Here is a 24,435-nt window from a genome sequence, read left to right as displayed (position 1 = left end):
CTGCTCTGATTTTTTTTTGGGGGGGGGTAGGGAAGGGGAGGGGAGCGCCCACGCAAAGAAAGGCTTTGGGGAAGGGCGCGCTGTGTAGAGCGCCACAGCCCCGGCCGGGGCCGAGCGGGGGGCGCGCCCCGGCCCGCGCGTTTCTATAGGAACCCCTTTTAGAAGATTAGAGACTCACCCGCTACCCGCCGCCGCGGCCTCTCCAAAATATTAATCAGTAACCATCTGACACCGCGTTTCAGGGAGGGAGCCGCAGGCCGGGGCTAGGAAGACTGCCTTCACGCCTACCCATCCCACCCAACCGCGCTGCTGGGGGAAAAGGCATGAATCGCTGCTTTGTTTTAAAAGGGGGAGTTAAAAAGGGAAAAAGCAGCCCTTGTCTGTGTTGGCGTCTCCACCGCGCGCTCTGGAAGGCGCGCCCCAGGGGAGGTAGGAGGGGGCCCGGGCGCGGGGTGCAGCCCGCCGGGCCCCAGGCCCTTCCCGGCTCGCTCGGCTCGTCACCTCCTCCTGCGAGCAGGAAGCTGACAGGCGGCCCATTAAACCGCGCCTTGCAAAGCCCTGGATTGCGGCGACAACCATCTTCCTCTATTTTGATCACTCAGCCCAGACGCCGGGGGAGGGGGTAGGAAGAGGGAGGAGAGGGAGGGAAGGGGGGGGTCCGAGCTGGTGGAGGGGGAGGGCTGCCTAGAAACGGCCGGGAAAAATTCTCACCACCAGTTTTGATCATTCAGCCCCGCCGTGGGGAGCCTGGAAACTGCTGGAGCCCCTTGGTCCGTAATTGGTTTTATAGGAATGGCTGAGGGCCAAGGTGTTTACATGCGCGTGATTGGCGGTGCGCGCGGCCAATGGGTGGAGGCCGGGGGCCGGCCTGGGGGGGGGGAGGCGGGCGCCCGGGAACAATGCGTGTTTCTTCGCTGGAGAGTACTCCCCTCCCCCAGCCGCCCCCTCCCCCCTCCCGCTGGCTTTTTTTTTTTTTTTTTTTTTTTTTTTTTAGATCCAGCGAGAGGAACTTGAAAGGGGGGTTGTGTAATGTACCTTTTCCAATCCCGGGCTGTATATGGAGATTTGGGATTCTTTAAACCGGCGCTACCTGGATTTTATTAAAAAGCGAGGAGCTCGGCGGGAGGAAAGCTGGCTTTTCCGGGGGCTGCGGGAGCCGGGCCGCGGGAGGGCGGAGGAGTTGGCGCGCCGAGCGCTCGGCCCGGGGAGCGGTTTTCTACCAAAAAAAGGAAAGGCGGGCAAAAAGTGTGAGGCGGCTGCGGGTGGTGAAGGGGAGCAGCAGCCGCGGGATGGCGGGCAGCACGGGCGCCTAGCCGCGCCGGGAGTCGGGGCCACCGCCGGAGTCGCCGTCACCGGAGCCCGGAGCCGGGAGCCCCGCCGCGCCAGGTACGCCGCCGGGCCGCGCGTCAGTCCCTGCCCGGGCACGACGGTCTCCAAACTTCTCCAGCTGACCCCCTAGCCCGCCTCCCCCTCGGGGTGCGCGGGGGGATCCCCGCAGCTGTCCGGGCCCCACGAACGGGATCGGGGGTCCGCGGCCGTGCGGTGGGGGCGCCCTGGGGAGGGCGGGGGCGGGCCGCGGTGCCTCGGGCGCCCACCTAAGTCCTCAGCCCGGATCCAGCCCGCCCAGCCGGGCTGAGGGGCGTCGGTTCCCTTCTCGGTTCCTGGCAGGCGGCGGGGGAGCCGGGGACGCCGAGACGTTTTCGATTATAGGCTGTTTTTAATTAAAAGCCGGAATTCAGCCATTTTAACTGCATATAAGAGGGGGGAGAAAAGTAGAGAGAACGCAGTGGAGCCCGCAGATGGCCGAGCCAGCTTCTCCACCAGAACGAGGGTGTTCCGGGGGCCTCCACCTCGACTTCCCCAAAGTGGGGCGTCGGGGCATGCTCCGAAGCCCTACCTTTTAAAAGAAAGCTACACAAAGAACATTAAAAAAAAAATCACGGAAAGCTCATCGCCTCCTTTAAGACATGTATCCTCGGATGTGGCGATCTTAGATTTTTTCCAAAGTAAACGCGGATCTGGTAACCAGAGCCTGATGGGAGTGAGCGAGGGAGGGAGGGAAGGGGGTGTTTGTAACCAAAACCGGGTTAAAATAAGCACCCTTAGCGAAGTTGGGGAGGGCGGGTGGAGAAGGAGGCCGGGGGGTCTGCAGCTCGGGGGGCTGGGCGCCGGGCGCGGGGCTCACGGCGCGGGGCGGGCACCCGGGAGCCGGTGGCTTTGGCGTGGATCGGTGGCTCTAGGAGCGCTCGGGCCTCCCGGAATCAGGAACCCGAGCTAACGCGGGCAGACGGAGAGCGAGGGCAGGGTTGGCTCCGAGACCCCCCTCCCGCCCCCATGGGAATCGGCAAACGACAAATCTTTTAAACAAACAGCTTTAAACTGGAACTACAGGGGGATTTATCCAACGCTGGGGGAGGCGCCCCTTGGTCCGCCCGCGCTGCGAAGGTTTTCTTTGTAGGTTATTTTTGGGGTTGGGTGGTGGTGGTGGTGGGGGAAGCTAGGGTAGGGGCAAGACCCTCCAGCCCCTTGCTTCCCCTCTGGCCGCCCCCCTTCCCCCAAACCCCCCGCGCCAGGCCACGTCTTCGGGCCGCAGGATTCTCAGGCCAAGGCGTTGGAAAATGAAACCAAAGCTTGTTTTGAAGGATTCTTTCCAGTCCTCGGGAGAGAGTGCCACGTCTCGAGTCCTCGGACTCAGACTCTGCGACTCACCGTGCCCAAGGGGGGCGGCAGGAGGAGGCACGAGCCCCTTTAAAAAAGAATAAACCGGCTTGGCACTCTCTAGAGAAAAAAAAAAAACAAAAAAAGGAAAACCCCAAAACAACAACAACAACAAAAACAACAACAAAAACCCCAACACTAATTGGCGGCTCAGGGCGAGCTTAGGGGAAAACAGACTCAAAAAAAAAAAAAAAAAAAAGGCAGGCCAGCGGCCAAAAAGGTTAAATATTAAACTTTCCGGATCAGATAGTGACACAGTGTTGAGGGAGACATTTCGAAGCGCCCATGGAAAGGTTTCACGGGTTGAAGCCCCGGAGCATGTGACGCCCAGGAATCAATCCCACTGGGGAGGTTTTGTGTTTGCGCCGTCCGGGCGCGGCTGAGGGGCCTTCCCGGGTTTCGGGAGGGGACCCGGGAGCCGCCGAGCCAGTCTGGGCTGGGGCGCAGCGCGCCACCGGCCACTTCCCGAGCCGGGTCCCCGGGAGCGCGAGGCCGCCGGAGGAAAGAGCATGGATTTCGTACTTTTTATGGAAAAGGGGTGACCCCCGATTTCATTTCTGGCCACCCGATCCGCCGTCCCCGACCGCGAACGGCAAGGCGACTTTCTGAAACTTTGTTTTCCCCCCTCCCTCTTTTTTTCTCCCCCCCCCCCCCAATCCTGTTTCTTCCGCGGCCGGTCTCCTCTCCCCGCCAAGACGCCGTGTGCGCCGCCTCGCGCAGCTCCGCCTGGCCGCCCGGAGGGGCCCCACCGCCGGCCGCCTGTGCGCCCCGGGCCGCGGGCCCGCCGCCGAGCGCAAGCCCCGCTGGCCGCCGCCGCCATGCACGCCGCGGAGCCCCCGCCGCCCGAGGACTCTGGGACTACGCCGAGGCCGAACTTTTAGGTCCCACTGAGCGAGGCCCGCGGGCCGGGTGGGGGGCTGGCTGCGGCACTCCCGCGGAGGATGGATGGCCGAGACTTCGGGCCTCCGCGGTCCGTGCACGGCCCCCCGCCGCCGCTGCTGTCTGGCCTGGCCATGGACAGCCACCGCGTGGGCACCGCTGCGGCCGGACGCCTGCCCGCTTCTGGCTTGCCCGGCCCGTTGCCGCCCGGGAAGTACATGGCCGGCCTCAATCTCCACCCGCACCCGGGTAAGTGCCCTGCGCCTTGGCCGCCCCCTCCTGGGACCCTGGGGAGGGAGGCCCGGGGAAAACCTACTCGGCCTGTTCCTGGGCGTTCTCGGCAGGGACGCGGCACCTCCCTTCCCCTTGGCAGGGCCACGGGAGTGCGGGTAGGCTCAGCTCCCAGGGCGGGGGGACCCCCGGGCGCGGCGGAGAGGGGCGCGCGGCTCGGCTGCTTCCCCCGGCGCGCCAGTGCCCTCTCGGAGCACACGCATCTGCCGAAAGCCGAGCGGCCCGTAGTAATTCCGACCCCGGGGCCCCTGCGGCTCCAGCCCAGGCTGGGGTGTTCAAAATCTGGGCAAGAAAAGAAGCCAGCCCCACACCCTTTGAGACATCCGTTCCCCGAGCTTCAATCGTTTTCTTGGCTAACGCCCTTGCGCGGCGGCGCCGTTGGGCTCCGGGCCGTTCCTAGCTCCTTCGCTCGCACAGTGCGGGGTGGGGGTGGGGGGGCTCCGGCCGGCCCCAGAGCCGGGGCTGTGGGGAGGACGGACATCTCGGCGTCCCGGGGACCCCTCCCTGGCTGCGCGAGAGGAGAGCACCTGTCCCGGGACTTAAACCCCGGCCCCGGGAACCCCGCGTTCTCCGGCGGGCGGGCGCGCAGCGCGGCGGGGCGCAGAGCCGGGGCCGCAGCCATCCCCCGAGTCAGGAGCCGACCTGGCCGGCCCCGAGCGGCGCACGGAAAACCTGAGGTCTCACATGGACCCGTGCGCAGGAGGTGGCTGAGAGGGCCCGCAGGCCTCCGTCCTTTCCCAAGAGGGGCCACCGAGGCCGGTGGGGACGGCACCCGGGTTGGGAGAGGCTTGTCCCGGGCGGGCTGCGGCCGCTCCGGTAGAGCAGGGTGGGAAGGGAAGCGCGGGGACCTCCAGGATACCCGCTCCCTCCTCCCGGCCGCGCCCGGCTGCTTGGCCTGGCGTCCTACGCTTCACTTAAAAAAATCCACCTCTCCTGTTCCAGAGTGTCGGCCGGACTCCTGCGATTTCTCCGGGAGCCGCCGGCTCTCCCCGCGGCCTGGGGAGGGGCACCTCCCGCCGCCCTGGCCGGGTCGCACGGGTCCTTGCCTTCTCCAGCGAGGCCGGCTCGAGAGAGGTGTTTGCCTCTCTTTGATTTTTCTCATGGAACTTTTCAGGAACCGGCGTCCCGGGGCTCGGCGGGACAAAGGGCCTTTTGTGAAGCGCCGGGCAGGGGAGGGGCACATTCGGGGCAGCCAGCACAGACATCCCCAGCCCCGGGGCGCGGGAACCTGGTCCTGGCCTGGGGTGCGCGGGGTCCTTCCTGTACCCGGCCCACATTCTGCCCAGGGGGCCATGACCAGGACTATGGTTTTTTTCTCAAATGGTGCGCTGTGGGCGCTGGAGGGGTGCCTGGATACTAAAGGAGGGGTTGGGGGCGGCCCTGGGGATGCAAAGGCCCGCTTGTACCATCCCCTTTTGGTTGCCCCCAGAGGCCGCGGGAATTTTCCAGTTTGCGTGTCTTTTGAGCTCATCCGGTCACTCAGGCCGGCCCAGGGTGGTGGTGGAGTTTTGGGGCCTGAGAGTCACAGCCTGGGTCTTCCTGGCTGGCAGGGCCTTCCCTGGCCTTCTGCCTTCCCAGATCAGGGGAGACGGCACCCCATCTCTAGTCTGGTTCCTGCCTAACAGGCGCCAAATGCCCTAATGAGAAGCAGTGAAAACAGCCCCAATCAACGGGTGCCTCTGCCTGCTTGCAGTGAGCCCGCTCTGCTGAATTTAGCTGCACTGGGCAGACTGCCTAACACCCATTAGGTAGATGGGGAGGCTGAGGCCAGAGAGGTGAAGCACCTCTACTGCAGCAGGCAGGAGGAGGAAGTCCAGCTGGAGGTGGCTGCAGAGGCCTGTCTTGGGCCTCCTGCCCAAGGAGCTGCCTGACTTCTGCGTGCTTGGCTGCTGAGGTCATGAAGGAAGTAGCAGGCAGGCTCGGGAAGCGCTGGGAAACGCTGGCCGGCCTGTGCTCACCTGGTTAGGAAGGGTTGCAGGCCAGCTGGTGCTGCCCCTTGCTTCCCCCAACATGAGTGGCCACTTGGAGACCCTGGATCCTAGGCCAACGCCCAGAGCCCAGCCCTGTGCTAATCCCATTAGCCAGGAGGTAGAGAGCTGCTTCCCATTCACTGCTTGGGCAGGGTGGATTACAAATTCTCAACCCACACCCCTCCCCCTCTTTCTTTGCTGGGTGCAGGTGCTAAATTTTCTCTTTCAGACGCTTCTTCTGCTTGGCTGTCAGCAACTTAGGTCTGGCCAGCTTTATCGGTCCTGTCTTTGTTTGTTTTTGTTCTGGGAAGCCCGGAGAGGCTGAGTCTTTTGCCCTAGATCACACAGCAAGGCAGAGGCCCAGATTACCTCTGGACCCCTTTCTAGTCTGCAGGGCAGAGTGGGTGGGAGTGCCTGTGAATTCAGCATTTTAGGCAGAGAGAGTTTGCCCTTCTGGGAGGCTCTGGGCTGGGCTGGTCCAGGCAGGTGTTGGTGTGAGTGAGGGTCTCCAGGAGAAGAGGCCCTTCTGCATCACTGGTCTAGGCTGAGGGATTTGGCTCTTTCCTGTGCAGAAGAGGAGGTAAATAAAAAATAAACAGGGTTTGGTTGGCCATTACTTTTCCCATAACCTTGAGTATTGCTATAGTGTGAGCCCTTAAATGTTCCCCGGGGTCAGTGAAATGGACAAGTAAGTGACAAGCCCCTGGTAGGCTTGCCTCTGGGCTCTGGGGTTGGGAGGCCTGGACTCAGGTCCTCCTCAGGCTGCAATTAAAGACCTATTAGCAGGATTTTGTACTTGGATGTTTATTCTCCCTGCCCCCACTCCCAGGGCTGCCTGGGCCCTGGAAGATACATGAATGGGGGGTGGAACCCAAGGATCAGGTTGGAGAGGCCGTGCACTTTGGACTGGCCAGTGGACAATAGGGGGCCATGGGCTTTCTCCAGGGTCCATCAGCTCTGTCTCTGGAATCCAGCCCGTCAGCCTACTGGGATTGATTTAAAGAGATTAATCAGTGGGACTGGCTGGTGGAGTGATGCGATCCAGAGATAAAGGAGATTTGCTGGGTGCTTCCTCCTCTAGCTGGGAGGAGGCCTGGGGGAGGTTCTGGACTCTGGAGGCCCCCCCCCCCCCCCCCCCGGGTCCCCTGGCTCCTGAGCCTGCTGGTTCTTTGGCTGTCAATCCAAGTGCTTCCTTTCTTGTTAATTTACTCAGCAAACCATTTCCAAGTGCCTCTCGCATGCCAGGTACTGCTCTGGCTCTGGGAATCCGGGGATGACCAGACAAAAATCTTTGTCCTTATTGGAGCTTTCATTCTGGTGTGGAGGCCAGACACTGAGCACACAGATCAGCAAAGGAAATCATTTTAAATAGAGATACAGGCTGTGAAGGAAAGAGAATGCCCAGGGTCCGTCTGGGCTGGGGCTCCCAGAACTGGAGCGGCTAGGAGCAGGGGGGATTGGGGGGGAGTGGTGGGGAGTTGAGTTGGGGGGGGAGGAGGGGGACCCTGCTGGTCCCTGAAGGCCAGTAATGAGGTCTTGGAATTTCACACCGAGGAATGAGAAGGCAATTCAGGGTTTGAAACAGGGGGAGCCATTCGAAGTGAGGGACGTTTTACAGAACTGATCTGGACTCTTAAAACTGTCGATGTCATACAAGACAAAGGAAGGCCAAGAACTGTTCCTGATTAAAAGACTGAAAAACAAAATGTGACAGCAACAGGCAACGTATGGCCTTCGTTTGAATCTTGGATCAGGGAAGAAATTGCTCTGAAGGACATCTTAGGGACAATTGACAAAATGGGAATATGGGCTGTAGATTAGCTGATAGTATCAAATCAATGGTGGGTTTCATGGAAGTTGATAATTGTACCATGCTTATGGAAGAGAATGTCCTTGCTCTCTGGAAGTAAGAACACTGAACCCTGTAGGGACAGGGGACCTGGGACAGGGGACCAGGTGGCCACGGAAGACTCTCAGGAATGGCTTGGGAAGAGAAAAAGTAATACCTGTAATTTACATATGGATGGGAGACTGCTAAATCATTGACATGGAGTTAACATCCAGGGAGGGAGAGTTCAGGGTGGCTGGGCCTGGGGGAGGTCATATGGCAGGTCATTGTACTATTTCAAACTTTTCTCTGAGTTTGAAATTATTTCAAAATATGCATTTAACAAAATTAGTCTGGGCTGCCAGCTGGAGACTGTCTGGTCGACAGTGGTGAGGAGGCGGTGAAGGAGGTGGTAGTGACCAAGAGGGAGGCTGGAGGCAGCCGGGGTTTGGGGCCTTGTAGAGAGGTTGGGCTGCTGAGACAGAGGTGGAGAGGCAGAGAAGAGGACAAAAGTTGGATTTGCTACTTGTGGAGGAATGGGCAGGAACAGATGTGGGGAGGAGGGCAGTGATTGAGCATTCTTGATTTGGTTGTGACCAGCTTGGGGTGCTTTGGCTCTAGTGTGGAGCAAACTTAACTCCCTTCTGGTCATGTGTAGCCCTGTCTTCTGCCAAGACTCCAGCCCCATCCTGTGACCATCCCTGCCCTTTATTTCCCAGCCTAGCATTTGAGGGGACCCATGGGAACTTATGTCTGGATGGGTCTTGGGCCTCCCCAGGGGCTGCCGGGAGCCCTGGCCAGCGGTCAGTCCCAGCCCCCAGGGCCAGGGTCCTTACCACACCAGCTGCCCACAGAGGCCTGGCATCTGACTCTGGAGGAAGTCTGGGCCCTCGAAGGTGGCAAACCCCAAAGCTCCATCTTTGTAGGCCACAGATGCACCCATCACCTGCATCCGAGATTTCTTCATGAGCTAATGAAAGTGGACGAAACACTCTCTCCATGCACTCTCACAATTTTGCACGTTTTGGGCCTTCACGAGCCAGCTGAAGATTCTACTCTGCAGTCTCTGGATAAGGAACTGCTTCATTTGGAGAAGGTTGGCCTAGCGGCTGAGGTTAGATTGGCTTGTCTTCCATCTGGCTCTTCCATTTACCAGCTATGCAATTCTCTAAGCCTTGATTTTCCTCGTTTCTAAAAATGGGTCCACTTGTGGTACTGAATTCATTAGGCTATTGTGACGTTTCAATAAGCAAATGCTAGCTAGATGCCTAGCATAGCTCCGGCCCTCTGCAAAAGTTGCAGTAAAAGTGATTGTTGTAATTACTGTTATCATTAACTGATGAGTCAAGTCATCAAGCTAACAAGTTAATTCCTTGTTCTAGTCCGGTCCTCTCCAGGGGCCTCTGGAATTGTGTTTATGGCCTGTGGGCTCCTGAGACTCCAGGGTTCTAACCCACACCCATCAATTTAATTTCTTTCTTTTGTTTTCTTCCTCCTCCTCCTCCTCCTCCTCCTCCTCCTTCTTCTTCTCTTTTTGGTGTAACATATACTATAAAATGCTTCAATCTTGAGCATTTAGAACGTTGCATATTTATTCACCCTTGAGCATTGAGAACATTGCATATTTACAAAATGAGCACACCCATGTAACTACTAACCAGCTCCAGATCAGGATGTTTCCAGCTTCCAGAGGGCTCCTTCATGTTTTCTCCTAGTAACTATCTGCCCCACCTCCAGTATCATTCTTATTTCTGGTACCTTAGATTCCTTTTACCTATTTTTCAACTATCTATAAATGGAATCATACAGCATGCCCTCTTTTATCTCTGGTTGCTTTCACTCAACTTTACGTGTGTGAGGTTAGTCCATATTCTGGTGTGTGCAGCAATTTATTTCTTGTTGCTGTAGAATATTATACATAAAAATAGCACAATTTGTCCACACCTGTCGATGGACATTTAAGTTGTTTCCAGCATTTGCTTATGGAGAGGGCTGTTATGAACATGGCCTTTTGGTGCACGTGCATATGTACACATTTCTTTAGATGTAGTATCTAGTAGCAGATTGCTTGGTTACAGGGTATATGTAGGTTCAGCTTTCACGGTCGTGAATTTTCCAGCAGTCGCACCATTGTAGGTTCCTAGTGGTAGCGTTCCGGTGCCTCCATGTCTATGCCATTAGCATGATATTGTCAGTTTCTTTAGCTTCTATTCATTCTGGTGAGTGTGTTAGTATCTAATTATGTGTGCATCTTAAAACTTTTTTCCTCCTTTATTTTTTTAGTTTTATTGAGGAACTTCCATACTGTAAAGTTCATCCATTGAAAGTGTACAGTTCTGCTTTATGTTTAAGATAAACGTTAGAGTTACACATCATTTTGTTTTATTAAAAATTTTTTTTTAAATTGATTCATGAGAGAGAGAGAGAGGCAGAGACATAGGCAGAGGGAGAAGCAGGCTCCCTGGGGGGAGCCTGATGTGAAACTTGATCCCAGGACCCTGGGATCATGCCCTGAGCCAAAAGGCAGATGCCTAACCACTGAGCCACCCAGGTGCCCCTACACATCATTTTCAAAGTCAGATGGTGTTAGAATTATGAAGAAAACCAGCCATCCCCTGCCACCTACCTTCCTATTTTTGATTTCCCTGTTTAAATCTTTTGGCTATTTCTTGTGGCCTTGTCATCCATATTTCTGTGTAATAACTGGCTCCTACTGCTACTTATATTTCTCTTGTTGATTTGTGTGGCGGATGAGGATTTCTCATGGACTGTTGGAGTCTGACTCCCATTTATTAGCATGAGACTGTGGGCAAGTTTCTTTACTTCTCCCTACCTTGGTTTTCTCATCTGTAAGATGAGGGAAAATAGTAGTATCTATTTCATGAGATTGTTGTGAGGATTAAAAAAACTTTCAGAACTGTGTCTGAAACATGATAAGCACTTAGTAAATATTTATTATTGTTGTTCTATTGCTCCCCCCAACCATTTTTATTTTCCCTGTCCTCCCAATCTATGTGAAATACAGTTTTGTTTAAACCAGGTTTATTATTATGGCTCTGGCTTTGTAAATATTGTCTACATTTGAGCCAAGTAGTATAATAAAATTCATTTATTTCTCGGAGTTATTCATTGCCTTTTTTAAAAAAAAATTGCTGGATTTCTTAGAATCTCTGTCTTGCCGTCTCTAGGAATACTTTTCATTTGGTCAAATCTACTGCATGAGCTGCTTCCTTTCTTGGGAATTTCCTTCCTAGTTTTCCATCTTACTAGTCTAGTCTGGTTTGTTTGGTGCTTGGCCTGTTGTAGAGCCATCATGATCCTTCAGAATCCCTTTACCTCCTTGCTGTGTTGGAGCTCCTGTTCCTTGAATCCTTTTCTTTTTTCTTTTCTTTTCTTTTCTTTTCTTTTCTTTTCTTTTCTTTTCTTTTCTTTTCTTTTCTTTTCTTTCTTTTCTTTCTTTTCTTTCCTTTCCTTTCCTTTTCTTATCTTTTTAAAAAATATTTATTAAAAAACTTAAAAAAAAGATTTTATTTATTTATTCATGAAAGACACAGAGAGAGAGAGAGAGAGAGAGAGAGAGAGAGAGAGAGAAAGGCAGAGACACAGGCAGAGGGAGAAGCAGGCTCCATACCGGGAGCCTGAAGTGGGACTTGATCCTGCGACTCCAGGGTCATCCCCTGAGCCCAAGGCAGGCGCTAAAACGCTGAGCCACCCAGGGATCCCCTCTGTTTTTTTTTTTTTTAAGATTTTATTTATTTATTCATGAGAGACACAGAGAGAGAGGCAGAGACATAGGCAGAGGAAGAAGCAGGCTGCATGCAGGGAGCCCAATGTGGGACTCAATCCCAGGACCGTGGGATCACGCCTGAGCCAAAGGCAGGCAGCCAACCGCTGAGCCACCCAGGTGCCCCATTTTTTTCTGCCTTATTTCCTTGTTTTGGTAGAGGAAATCCTGCAGTAGCTTTCTGTGAAAGAATCCATGGAAGGCAAGTTTTTTGGAGGCCTAGTCTGCCTGAGTATGCATTTAGTTTACCTTTATACTTGACTGGCATTTTGGAAATAATTTCCCCCTAATATTTTGAAGGAATTGCAACATCACCTTTTAAATTCCAGTGGTACTGGAATGTGATGCTATTTTGATTCTTGACTTTTGTTTGTGAACCTTTTTTCTTTTTAAAAATTTTTTTTCCCAAATGCTTAAAATCTTTGAGAACTACGTTAAAAGCAATGGCTCTAAGATTCATGCTTTACTGCTTGTTGGCCATGTGGTCTTGGACATGCTTCAGTTTTGTTTTTGGTGAAATGAGTAACAGTACCTACCTTTTACTGTCTGCTAAGACTAAATGGGCTTATATACATAAATATACAGAACAGTGTTTGGCACAAAGTAAACCTTGTAGATATTAATATGTTACTATTCTTTTCACCACTGGTGTTCTGAAATTTCACATCATGCACCTTGCTATGGGTTCTTTTGCATTTGCTGTGTTGGATGTTCCGTAGGCCATATTAATCTGGAAACTGAGGTCCTTCAGGCAGAATTTTTTTTTTAAGATTTTATTTATTTATTCATGAGAGACAGAGAGAGAGGGAGAGGGAGAAGCAGGGTCCCAGTGGGGAGCCCAATGTGGGACTCCATCCCAGGACCCCGGGATCCAGCCCTGAGCTGAAGGTAGATGCTCAACCACTGAGCCATCCAGGTGCCCCATCTTCTATTTTGAAGTGCATTGCTGTCATTTTCATGAGGTTCTGGCATTTGGGAAAGGATTGGTCATGACAGATCTGGGTGCCACCATTACTGGGATCCAGCCCACTCTCCTTCCCAGGCCCTTGTGCCTGGGAGGGGAGGCCAAGTTCCTCTGTCTGCCATTCCCACCCACCGGTTTCCTAGCTTTCAGCCCGGTGGTTCTGGAAGGCCCTCCTTAGACCTCGGTTAGTGGGGAATAACGGAGGAGGAAATTAGTGGGGAAGTCCTCTGTAATTGCTGTAGAATTGAGAGTGTCTGGAGCCCTGGGGCCAGGCTGTGGTGGTTGCATTTGCATATCACTGGCTATGCTGAGGCCTTGACCCCCCTGGGCTGTTTCAGGATTCCCTTTATTTAGACTGGAGTACCTCCTTGGGTTGGGCTTCTGGTGGGGGCCAGGGAAAGTCCCAACCCACAGGGGGTCCCTTTTTGGGGCTGGAAGTGGGAGTTGAGTTAAACCCAGATTGTCTTCCTCTGGTGGCGGGGAGCTAAAAGATGTCTGTTGGGATCTGACCCTCTCCAGGGAGTCTGGGTTGGCTCCCAGCAGGAGGGGAGGGAGGCAAGGTAGCACTTGACCGAGAAAGGGAGCTGGAGGAACAAAGCCCAGTAGCTGTAGCTGGAATAGAGGCCTGATGGGGAGGGGAAGCTGGGGCCCAGCTGTACTCCTCCCCTCCTCGGGGGGCAGGGCCAGAGCTGGTTGATCTGGCCTGGTGGCTCCTGCAGCTCCCAGGACTCTGCTTGGTTTGGGGAAACCTCTGCAGTTCAAGACTGCAGCTCAAGATTCCTCTGCTGGGAGGCTGGGGACAGTGGCAGTGGTCACAGGTCCTGCGGCCCAGCCACAGCACCAAGCACATGCAGGGTAAGCCCCCTTCCACCATCCCAGCTTGGAGCTGTGTCCCTCACTCCTGCTTATCTGTGGCATGGCATTTGCATCCAGTCCAGTGTAAGGGAGTGCTGCAGGCTCAGCCTCTTGCCTTTGCTACTCCCTTCATTTCACTTTACTGGAAAGTAAGGCACAGAGAGGTTGTGTATCCTCCCCAAGGCCACACAGCTTGGAAGTGACAGGCTCTAGAACTAGAGCAAGGCCTAAGCTATGTGCTGGAAAGCCAAGGGTCGGGGAGAGCTAGGTCACTGGTAGGACTTTTTCTTTTTCTTTACTTTTTCCTTTCTTGGCTCATTTTAATTTCTTTACTTGCTTCAGTTTTCGCAAATTTTGCCAATGTGAGAGTTCATAAAAATTATTCAAAATGTGATATTTACTGTGTTAGGGTTCAGATTGGCCTCTCCACCCCCACTGACCTTTCTTCTGCGGATATTTGTTACTAGGGTTTAAGATATACTGACAAATGAGCACAGATCATAGATGTACGGCTCTATTATCTTTTTCACAAATGGACCCCCCCCCGTAACCCTGGGTCACTTCCCCCTCCCTGTCCCCAGGTGACCCCATCGAACCCCAGAGATTGGAGTTGTCTGTCCACACACTACATGTGCAGTACGACGAAGCAGGCAGTGTGCTGTGTTTTGTGTGTCTTTTGCTGTGAGACTCACCATAGTCCTGGTCTGAGTGGTTGTCTTGCCTCTTGCGGGAGGTGTTTATTGTGTGGCGATGTCACAATGTGTTTATTTAGCTGTTGATGGACGTTTGGGTTGCTTTCAGATTTTGGCTATTATTGGTGGTTGGACTCTCGAATTTGGCCTTGCTTGTGCATTTCCGTGCCTCACCCTTGGGTGTATGTACACCTGCGAGGGCACGGCTGGGTCAGAAAGTCTGCACATTCTGTCCAACTGTTCTCCCGAGTGGTCATACTAATTTGCACCTCCTCCAGCCGTGTATTAATTTTTAATATTGTCCATCTTTCCTTGTTGACATTAGCCCCTCTGGTGGGCAATGTAGTAGTTATTTTTTTAAAGGTTTATTTATTTATGATAGACAGAGAGAGAGAGAGAGAGAGAGAGAGAGAGAGAGAGGTAGAGGCACAGGAGGAGAGAGAAGCAGGCTCCATGCACCGGGAGCCCGATGGGGGACTCGATCCCGGGACTCCAGGATCATGCCCTGGGCCAAAGGCAGGCGCTAAACCGCTGCGCCACCCAGGGATCCCCGCAGTGTAGTAGTTATAATTCACATTTCCTGCCTGGTTTGAGAGGCTGAGGAGCGCTGGGCTGGATCAGTCAGAGGAGCATGTGACTCTTGGTGTTGGGATCATGGGGTTCAAGCGCCATGTTGGGTGTGGGGATTACTAAAAAAAAAATAAACTAAAAAAGCCAAAACAAGAGAGGCTGAGTAATCATTTTTCTGGCCATTTGGATGTATTTGCCACCCTCTTGGTGCCCATTTCTACATTTGGTTGCTGGTTTTTCTCTTACTGATTTGCAGGAGTTCTTTTTTTTTAAATTTTTATTTATTTATGATAGTCACACACACACAGAGAGAGAGAGAGGCAGAGACACAGGAGGAGGGAGAAGCAGGCTCCATGCACCGGGAGCCCGACGTGGGATTCGATCCCGGGTCTCCAGGATCGCTCCCTGGGCCAAAGGCAGGTGCTAAACCCCTGGGCCACCCAGGGGTCCCCTGCAGGAGTTCTTTATGTATTCTAGTTACAAACTCTTCCTTGGTGACGTGCTGCACAGATCTCATTCAATGTGGTGGCTCACCTTTTCTTTCTTCTTCTTCTTTTTTTTTTTTTACGATCTTATTTATTTATTCATGAGAGACAGAGACAGAGACACAGGCAGAGGGAGAAGCAGGCTCCATGCAAGGAGCCCGATGTGAGACTGGATCCTGGGTCTCCAGGATCAGGTCCTGGGCTGAAGGCTGACGCTAAGCCACTGAGCCACCCGGAGATCCCCCTTTTCTTTCTTCTAATGGTGTCCTGTGATAAATAGATATTTCTCTTCCTCTTCTTTCTTAAGATATTTATTTATTTACTTATTTATTTATTTATTTATTTATTTATTTATTTATTTATTTATTTATTTATTTATTTCGAGCACGAGCACAGGTGGGGGGGCAGAGGGAGAGGGAGACAAAGAATCTCAAGCAGATTCTGCTGTGCTGGGTGCAGAGCCCAATGCAGGGCCTGATCCCACGACCCTGATATCACGACCTGAGCCAAAATCAGGAGTCCGATGCTTAACTGACTGAGCCACCCAGGCGCCCACTAGACATTTCTCATTTTAATGTAACCCAGTACATCAGCCTTATGCTTTTGGTTTGTGCTTCATTTATTTGTTTGTTTGTTTGTTTGTTTACTTATTTATTTAACTATTTTATTTATTTATTCATGGGAGACACAGAAAAAGAGGCAGAGACACAGGCAGAGGGAGAAGCAGGCTCCTCAGAGGGAGCCCGATGCGGGACCCGATCCCAGAACCCTGGGATCACGCCCTGAGTCAAAGGCAGATGCTCAACCACTGAGCCACCCAGGTGCCCTGATTTGTGCTTTTTACATAGTCTTTAAGAAACCTTTGTTTGCCCTCTGAATGTGAAGGTATTTTCTAGTGTGTCGTTCTAGAAGCTTTCCTGTTTTGCCTTTTACGTGGAGATCCAGTCTACCTGGAATCGATTTTTCTGTGCAGTGTGAAGTTAGGAGGTCAAGACTCATGGCTTTTCCTCACATGATATCTGGGCTGACCAGTGGTGTTTACTGCCAGCCTCATCTTTTCTCTACTGTGTGTACATGGGTGGGGCGATTTGTGGACTGGCCTGGCCTGGGTCTGGTCCTGTACCCACGTGTGCTGATGGCGATGCAGCTTCACTGGGGCAAGTGCACGCCTTTGGGTATTTGACAGCAAAGACATCCCACTTATCTTTCAGGTTGCCTCTGCTTTTCTTGACTCTTTGCGTTTTGATGTAACTTTTTTTTTTTTAAACCAGTGCAGTGCATACAGATTTACCACCTTTCTGTGTCTGGTTTATTTCACTTAGCATAACGTCCTCAGGATTCATCCGTGTTGGAGCACATGTCAGAGCTTCCTTTCTTTTTAAGGCTGAGTCGTATTCCGTTGTATGGATGGACCACATTCTGTTTATCCAGTGGACCCTTCGGTGGTTCCCACCTTTGGGCTATTGCGAATAATGCCACTGGGAATGTGGGTGTGCCTACATACCTCTCTCCGAGACTCTGCTTTCCATTTGTATGTAATGTTTAGGTGCTGCACACACACACACACAACACACACACACATACACACACACACAAACTATCGGGATTTGAATTAGGAGTGCTTTGAATATCTCAATCAATTTGGACTCAGTGAGCATCCTAGTAAGTACATCTGGTGATTTCCTTGGGAGGGACCCTCAAAAGTGGGCCTGTGCCTCTTCCCAGCCTTGAAGAGTTCTGCTGATTTGCTTTCCAAAAGCTGGGGATCCTCCCTGGGCTGCTTTCCACCTCACCCCCGCCCCTCCCCACAGCCAAACCCCAAATGTGCTCATTTGATAGATGAAAATGACATCATCCTGTTTTAATATTTCTTTGTAATCCTAAATGACAAATTTTTCACCGGATTCAGCCATTTACTGTGGTTAGCGATTTGGTTGGGATTCTTACTGAATGATAAGGCACTCTTTCTTTATACAGCGAGGGCATTAACCCACTCTCTGGCTTAGATATCACAGAAGTCCCTGCGTCTCGGGATCCGTGGGAGTCTGAAGGTCATTTTATCCGGAGGGTCCTCACACTATTTTCAGCTGCTGTCATAGAAACGCCTGAGTCACATGTCCGTGCTCTGGGCTGGAGTGAGCTCTTTTCTGGGTGATAACCCTGATTTGATCATGCTGATGAGATGCTCTGATAGCCTTTGGTGACACCGGTAAAGGATGCAGCTCCTTTCCGAGGGCAAAACCTTTTAAATGGAAAGAGACCAAGTATTTGTTCTGTTGTGGTTGGGGGGGGAGGGGCTTTGGGAAATGAAAATATGGAAACAGGGTCCCCGTGTCCAGGTGGTATGGCTGAGCGGAAAAGTGTAGATTTGGGAGTCAAAGCCTTAATTCCTCATCTGCAAAAGGCATAAGAACCTCCCCCACCCCCAGTTGAGAGTGGATGAGGAGACAGAATGAAGCAAAGCCTTGAAGCCTTTAATGAGCCGAATGCTGGCTGTGATGTCGGGTCCCAGGAAAGCGCCCCGCCCTTCTCCTTCCCTCAGCCCTAGCATGACCTTGCCCATCCCGCCCTCCCATAAATACTAACTGAGCACCTACTATGTGCAGCGTAGGGGGCACTTGGGGTAGAGTAAACCCACATTGTCACGCAGGGGCCTGCAAACTGGCCAAATTAGGTCCACTGCCTGTTTTGTCTTTTTTTTCCTTAAAGATTTTATTTATTTGGGGATCCCTGGGTGGCGCAGTGGTTTGGCGCCGGTCTTTGGCCCAGGGCGCGATCCTGGAGACCCGGGATCGAATCCCACGTCTGGCTTCCGGTGCATGGAGCCTGCTTCTCCCTCTGCCTGTGTCTCTGCCTCTCTCTCTCTCTCTCTCTGTGACTGTCAAATAAAAAAAAAAAGAAAAAAAAAAGATTTTATTTATTTGTTTATTTAGAGTGCTAGCAGGGGATGGGGCAGAGGGAGAGGAACAGAATCTCAAGCAGGCTCTGCACTGAGGCAGAACCTGGAGAGGGGCTCGATCTCACAACCCTGAGATCACAACGTGAACCAAAATCAAGAGTTGGATGCTTCACAGACTGAGCCACCCAGGCAGCCCCCCTCCTGTTTTTGTAAATAAAGTTTTATTGGAACAAAGCCCAGTAGTTTAAGTGGTGTGCGGGGCTGCTTTCCCTGCAGCAGGCAGAGTAGGCCCATAATGTGTAAATGATTTATCTGGCCTTTTCAAGAGAAAGCTTGCCGACTCCTGTTCCAGTGGGTGGAGGGGGACAGTAAACAAGGCGCTATAATAAAGAAGGAACTAATGTGTATTTGGTATGATAAATGGTGATAAGCACTATGGTGGAAAATAATTCAGGAAAGGGTGTGGGGGTGGGGTGGGTTGCAATCTGAAATAGCATGGTTAGCAAAATAAATAAATAAAATAGGGTTAGGGAAGGCTGTATTCATCAAGTGTTACTTGAGGTGTAGGGGAAGAGAGTGAGGTACATACAGATGGGAGTTTACAGACAATTTGCCTTATCTGGAGGGAGGAATGGATTCTAGGCTGAGGTGCAAAGGCCCTGGGGTGCAGCCTATGGGGCTGTGCTGTTCCATGTTCCAGCCCAGCCCATTTGCAGTGATAAAGTCCTTCACTGTTCACTAAACCTTTGTACCCACCCTCACCTCACCAAGTACCCCTCCCTGCTCCCACCAGTGAGGAGGACTTTAGGTGCCCATTATATAGTCAGCTTCTAGAAGGGTCCCCAGTGACACCATCCATTACTGAGGCCAGCTGAGGTGGATGAGCATAGCATAGCCCCTTACAAAATGCATCTGGATGGGCTTCATTCTCCAGCCCAGAACACACAATAGCCCTACATAAGCATTGATGAATGGATGGACAGACGGAACGATGGACCTTGTCTGGATTTCAAATTCTGCCCTCTTGTGATCTTGGGCAGCCTCAGAGCTGGCAAATCCCTGAAGGCCTTCCTGTATTCAGGTATCAGTGAGGGGGGTAGTGATGGCTGAAGATAGCCTGGCCAGCACCCCTGAATCCACGGCTCACTGCCGTGCCCTGGAGGTGCTTGTGAATGGCTGGCAGTGTGCGGGGCAGGAGGGCCTGGAGTGGTGGTGGGTCTCAGCTTGGGTGTGTGTGTGTGTGTGTGTGTGTGTGTGTGTGTGTGTGTGGAAAGGGGCACACGTGGGGAGCTAAGGCCTGGAGAGGTAGGGTGACCTTGCCCAGCTCCCTGCTGCTCATGCTCCCAGAGGGACCCTGAAGCCTGCCCCCAGGCACCGCAGGGGGCACGTCCTGTAGCTGGGCTTCTGTGCCTCCTTTCTTGCCCCTCGCAGGGGTGCCCTCGCCCCTCTCCCTGGGCACTGGGGACCAGAGAAGAAGACCTGTCTGTCTCTTCCTTTCCTTTCCTTTTCCTTTTCCTTTTCCTTTTCCTTTTCCTTTTCCTTTCCTTTCCTTTCCTTTCTCTCTCTCTTTAAGATTTTATTTATTCATGAGACACACAGAGAGGCAGAGACATGGGCAGAGAGAGAAGCAGGTTCCCTGCAGGGAGCCTGATGTGGGACTTGCTCCCAGGACATCGGGATCACGACCTGAGCCAAAGGGAGACGCTCAACTGTTGAGCCACCCAGGCACCCCCCCTCTCATTTGCTCTCAACCTCTCTCTCAAATAAATAGAAAGTAAAGCTTTAAAGAAACAATAATAATGAAATTTGGTTTCAAGGAAGGACAGGCAGGGGAAGCCGTCCCTCTCAGACCCTGGCCTTGGGCAGCTGCTCTGCTTCTCTCAGCCCCAGGGGCTGTCCCTGTAAACAGTGATTAAAAATGTTAGCCCAACATTGCCTGGCACTTCACCGAGGCATTTTGCAAATCCCTGTTTTACTCTCTGATCCTCTTCACACAGCCTGGGGAAATTAAAAAACTTGCCCAAAGTCACAGAACAAGTGGGCGTTGCAGCCAGGGTTTGTCTCTCTGCCATCCCTGGGGACCCCTCTGTCACGTCCCTTCTGATGGTGGAGGGACTGGCTTGCCAGAGGTCACATCTCTGCCCCCATTCTGGCTTCCGGCCAGGAGGAGCCTTCACAGACTGTGGCTAAATTAAGTCTAAATTAATTAAAATTTAATAAAATTAAAGATGTGCTTCCTTACCCGCCACACTTAAGTGCTCAGTAGCCACAAGTGGCCAGTGGCTACTGTAGTGTCAGCACAGATACAGAGCATGTGTCGGACACTCTTGGTCATGGGGCCAGTTACCTGGTCTGGCCTGAACGGTAAGCGGGGAGGCGGGAACACTCTGGTGTGGGTACCCTGGTGGCCCTCCTGTGAGCCACCTCCCCCCATAGGGGTGGAGGGGTGGAGGGGTGGAGGGCCGGAGGGCCTATTGCTGGGCTCTGGGGTAGGCCCCAGCTCTGCTCTTGGTTCAATGTCCCCTGAGTTGAGATTGTTGGTTGTACTGAGGCCGGCAAAAAGATTCCATAAATGACCTGTGACAGTGATGTGGTTTAGGCACAGGTGATGCCAGGAGCCTGTCCATGTTGGCCATTATTCCGAAGGATGGTCGTTGGTCTCGGTTTCACTGTGTGTCTAGGTCACCACGGAGGTTTGTTTCCCAGGCGTCCAGAGAGCACGTGGCGCCTGTAGCCACCAGGGGGCAGCCTGGGACCAGTGTGGGGGCAGGCCTTGCTTTCAGCCCAGGGTGGGAGGGAGTGAGACCCCTCCTGCCTCCGGCTGTGCCGCAGGATTTCCAGCAAAGTCTAGGGAGAGCCCTGTGGGCTCTGGCTTGACTGTCACTGCCCCCTGGGGACCCAGGAGGCCATCACTGGGTCCCCAGGGGTGGGTGTGAGGAGCAGGGGTACATAGTTAGACTTTGACATGAGCACCAGATTAGTGGGGGTCGTGGATGGGGTTTAGAAAGCTGCCTGGAGAGTCTGGTGACCAGGTCTGGGGGTCAGCTGCCTGTCCTCCACCTCAGGGACACCAGGCAGGATGGCCTGGGATGCTGTGTGGTATCCTCAGGGGTCAGGGGCTGCACCTACACTCTCTTCCAATCCTACGAAGTTGACCCCAGGTCCTGGGCGCTGGATGTGGCGGGACGTGAAGCTGACAGGGATCCGCATTAGCAAGCGACATTGGTGGAGGCTTGGATGGAGCGGGCGGTAAGGCCCCCCCTAAGGTGGAAATGGGCCGGGAGGGGGTCTTCAGGGAGACCCCGGGCGCTGGTCTGAGGTGGGGATGGCAGTGCCCGGTTTATAGAGTTGCGAACCTGCGGTCTAGGAGGGGCAACGGCACCGGCCAGACCCGGGGCAGGGAGTTGGGGCACCGTTGAGCCCGTGGCAGGCGGGAGCCGTTGGTGGCATCCGGGTACCGGCGCCCCCCCACCAGGCCTCGGGTGCTGCTGGGCGGGTTTCACAAGCCTGGGCCGGGGCAGGCCTGGGCCACCCGGCTTCCGTGCAGCCCGAGGCAGGAAGAGCTGGTGGCTGATGTAAGCCCTTGCGCAAACCTCTGGCTGCCGGCTTCCGGAGCCGTCTACCCGCCCGCCTGCCAAGGAGGAAGCCTTGGGCCTAGCGGGGCCCAGAGGCCCTGCCGCCCGGGCTTGGGCCACATGGGTGTACTGACCGGCCACCATGGCCCTGGGTCCCGAAGGCTTGGCACTGGAGTCTGGTGAGAGGGCTGGGTGAGGCCGGGCTGGAGCGGGGGGGGCTCCCTGGACGCGGGGTGCTGGTGATGGCACGTGTGGCCAGAAGGTGTCCTTCTGTCTGCTGCTGTCTCCGCTCCGGAGGACTAAGGCAGAGGCACTGCCCCTTGCAGTCTGGGTTTCCCTTCGTGTACCCCAAAGGGACTAGGTGGACATTCTGGCATCCTGTGCCCCCCAGTGAGTGAACACCTGTTGTACACAGACCCTGCATACAGGGCTGCTGGGGACCGAGAGGTTAGATGGGGCTCTGTGAGCTCCCTGTGGGCTGGGGCCCCCCCAGAGTCACTTCTTTGGGTCATTGCAGATGGTACCTGCTTCACAGGGCTGTGGAGATGTTAGCCTGAGGGGGTACACGGAGAAGCCCTGAGCTCGGCTGGCCAGAGCTGGCTCCTGCTGGGTGCTGCCCCCCTCCCCCCACCCCCGCCATGCTCAGCTCTGGGTGCGGGCCTCTGCCCCTCCTCCTGGGGGTGTCTCAGGGGAGGATTCGGAATCCCCACAGACTGCCTGGTGCTCGGTAGCTGCGACTGGACCCTGCCGCACGCTGTCTTGTTATTCTTGTTAAACACATGGTTCTTAAGGGAGACATTAGAATTCCCATTTTGTGGATGGGCAAACTGAGGCCAGGGAGAAGCAGTCTCTTGCCCAAGTCTCACAGGCCTCCCTCTGGCCTGTGACCTGGCAGCCTGCTGGGATCTTCCCCTGAGGGTGGGGTGCATGGATCTTGAGGGCCAGTGCGCAGGGTGGTGGCAGGGAGGGGGCGTCCCTCCTGGCATGGGCCTGGCCGAATGGGGCGTGGCAGGGGTAGGTGCTTTCCACCTAGGCCCCCGGCACATTGTTTTTCCAAGCAGCAGCTCCACACCACACCCCCCTACCTGAGGGACCTTGAGTGGGAGGCCCATGGGTCTCATTCATCTCTTAGCTGTTTCTCTCTATTCGCTGTAGTCCTTGGATGTTTGCTGGGTGTGTATTTCGGGTTGTGGATTGCTGGCTGGGAGCAGGCACTTCCCACCCCCGCAGGCACTCCCCCCCCCCAGCATCAGGGGGGATCCTTATGCATTAAATAGGTGCATGGTTCCCCCGCTGGCTGGGGACTCTGCTGGCTGGGGACTCCTCGGAGCTCACCAGGGCTGCTGTGGGGTCCTCAGGGAGATCATTCTCTGACTTGAGGGATCCGTTCTGATCCAGGAGCTCAGAGGATGAGCAGGGGGTTAAGCCCTGAGCCCCTTTCCCTCCACCTCCTTGCTCTGTGGCCCCAGGAGGTCCCTGGGTGTGCCTCAGCCTTCATCAGCAGGTTGGGGGACTGTCCCCACTGGGTCTGGGGATGGTAATGCCCTCCTGTAGAGTGCTGGGGGCCCTGGAGGTGAGGGTCTTTAATGGTGGTGGGCTTCCTTCTGGCTGCTCCTCTGGGGCTATGCTTGCAAGATTTTCAAGCATTGGATGTGGTTGAGGTGACCAGGCTTGTCCTGAGCCCCAGGGTCTGAGGTGGGGTGGAAAGGTTTCTTTGCTGTTCCTGCAAGTGTCAGTTCCGAGAAGTGGGGGAGACATGGGGGTCTTGGGGCATTGGGCTGGGCATTGGGGGCCTGCTGGGTGCCTGACAGCCCCCCCTTCTCTCTGCAGGCGAGGCCTTCTTGGGCAGCTTTGTGGCCAGCGGGATGGGGCCCTCAGCCTCGTCCCATGGGAGCCCCGTGCCCCTACCCTCTGACCTCTCCTTCCGCTCCCCTACCCCCAGCAACCTGCCTATGGTGCAGCTGTGGGCTGCTCATGCCCATGAAGGTAAGGAGTGTGCCAGGTGGGTGGGGCTGAGGGCTGTGGGCCACTGTCCTGGCACCTCTCCATCCTGCCCACTCCCTTTCACCTCTGGTCATCTCTCCTGCGGTGGCTGGGGGTGGGTGGCAAGCCCTGATCATCCAGCTTCCCTGCTGTTTTTCAAACACTCAGTACTTCCTCTGGTCACTGCCACAGGGCCTTTGTACAAATGTTCCTCTGTTACAGCCCCTCACCCACTGTTCATCCTTTAGGGCTCAGCTGACACCCCCCCCCCCCCCCCCCCCCCCGCTCCCTGTTACTTGTGAGGACAGATGTTTTCTTACCAGAGTGAGCTCTGGGGGCAGCGGCTTGGTTCTGCTCACTGTTGTCTCCCTGGAGGCCCTCGATAATCACTGTTGGAGCAATGGGGCCAGGGCCATTGGGCTCTCCTGCTGCAATTCTTCAGTGGTGCTTCTAAATGTGGGCTTCTGGGAGCCTGGCTTCCTGCTGGCCCTGAGCAAATGCTGGACCTCCTGAACCTCACTCTGTTAGTAAAGGGATGGGCCTGGGGGACCCTGAGCTCCTTCCCTGCCTCTGGCGGATTTTGGATGCTGGGTCCTGGGAGCACCCACTGCAGGCTAAGGGCTTTCTTGGGCTTTTCACAGTGCATGGTCTCCCCACTTCCTCCTCTGTGCCAGTGTCATCAAGCACCTGCTATCCTGTGTACCCCCCCATAGTGGGGGTGGTCCTGCCTCTCTAGGCCTGGGATGGTGGGCAGTCCTTTGGAGTTGGGGTCCCATTTGAGCCTTCTACTTTAGCCAGCTGGGGGAGTATGGAGAAGCCCGAAGAGCAGAAGCTGCCTGGTGTCTGTGTGCCACCGGCTTGTTCCTCTACCCTTTCCTACTCCTTTCTCTCTCGCGTTACAAATGCTAGTAACATGGTAAGGGTTACACACACGGAGGGTGC

At 54.3% G+C, this 24,435-nt stretch overlaps 1 protein-coding gene across 4 annotated transcripts in view; it reads left to right on the top strand.

Annotated features, from left to right (window-relative positions):
- The first annotated feature begins 1,011 nt into the window (after window positions 1-1,011).
- Window positions 1,012-24,435, top strand: part of TNRC18 (trinucleotide repeat containing 18) — an 88,165-nt gene continuing 64,741 nt past the window's right edge. Inside the window, exons 1-3 of one of the 4 annotated variants that reach the window (XM_055340633.1) lie at window positions 1,012-1,386; window positions 3,414-3,846; window positions 23,341-23,496. In XM_055340633.1, the coding sequence (XP_055196608.1) occupies window positions 3,660-3,846; window positions 23,341-23,496 (343 nt within the window). In that variant the 5' untranslated portion in view covers window positions 1,012-1,386; window positions 3,414-3,659. Of the gene's footprint in view, window positions 1,387-3,413; window positions 3,847-21,565; window positions 21,690-23,340; window positions 23,497-24,435 lie in introns of those variants that run through there. The other 3 variants (XM_055340636.1, XM_055340635.1, XM_055340634.1) reach the window with 3 other exon arrangements.

The sequence above is a fragment of the Nyctereutes procyonoides genome, unplaced genomic scaffold (genome assembly GCF_905146905.1).
Source record: "Nyctereutes procyonoides isolate TBG_1078 unplaced genomic scaffold, NYPRO_anot_genome, whole genome shotgun sequence".
Lineage (NCBI taxonomy): Eukaryota > Metazoa > Chordata > Mammalia > Carnivora > Canidae > Nyctereutes > Nyctereutes procyonoides.
The sequence above is the reverse complement of the archived record's forward strand: the minus strand, read 5'-3'. Positions and strand labels throughout refer to the sequence as shown.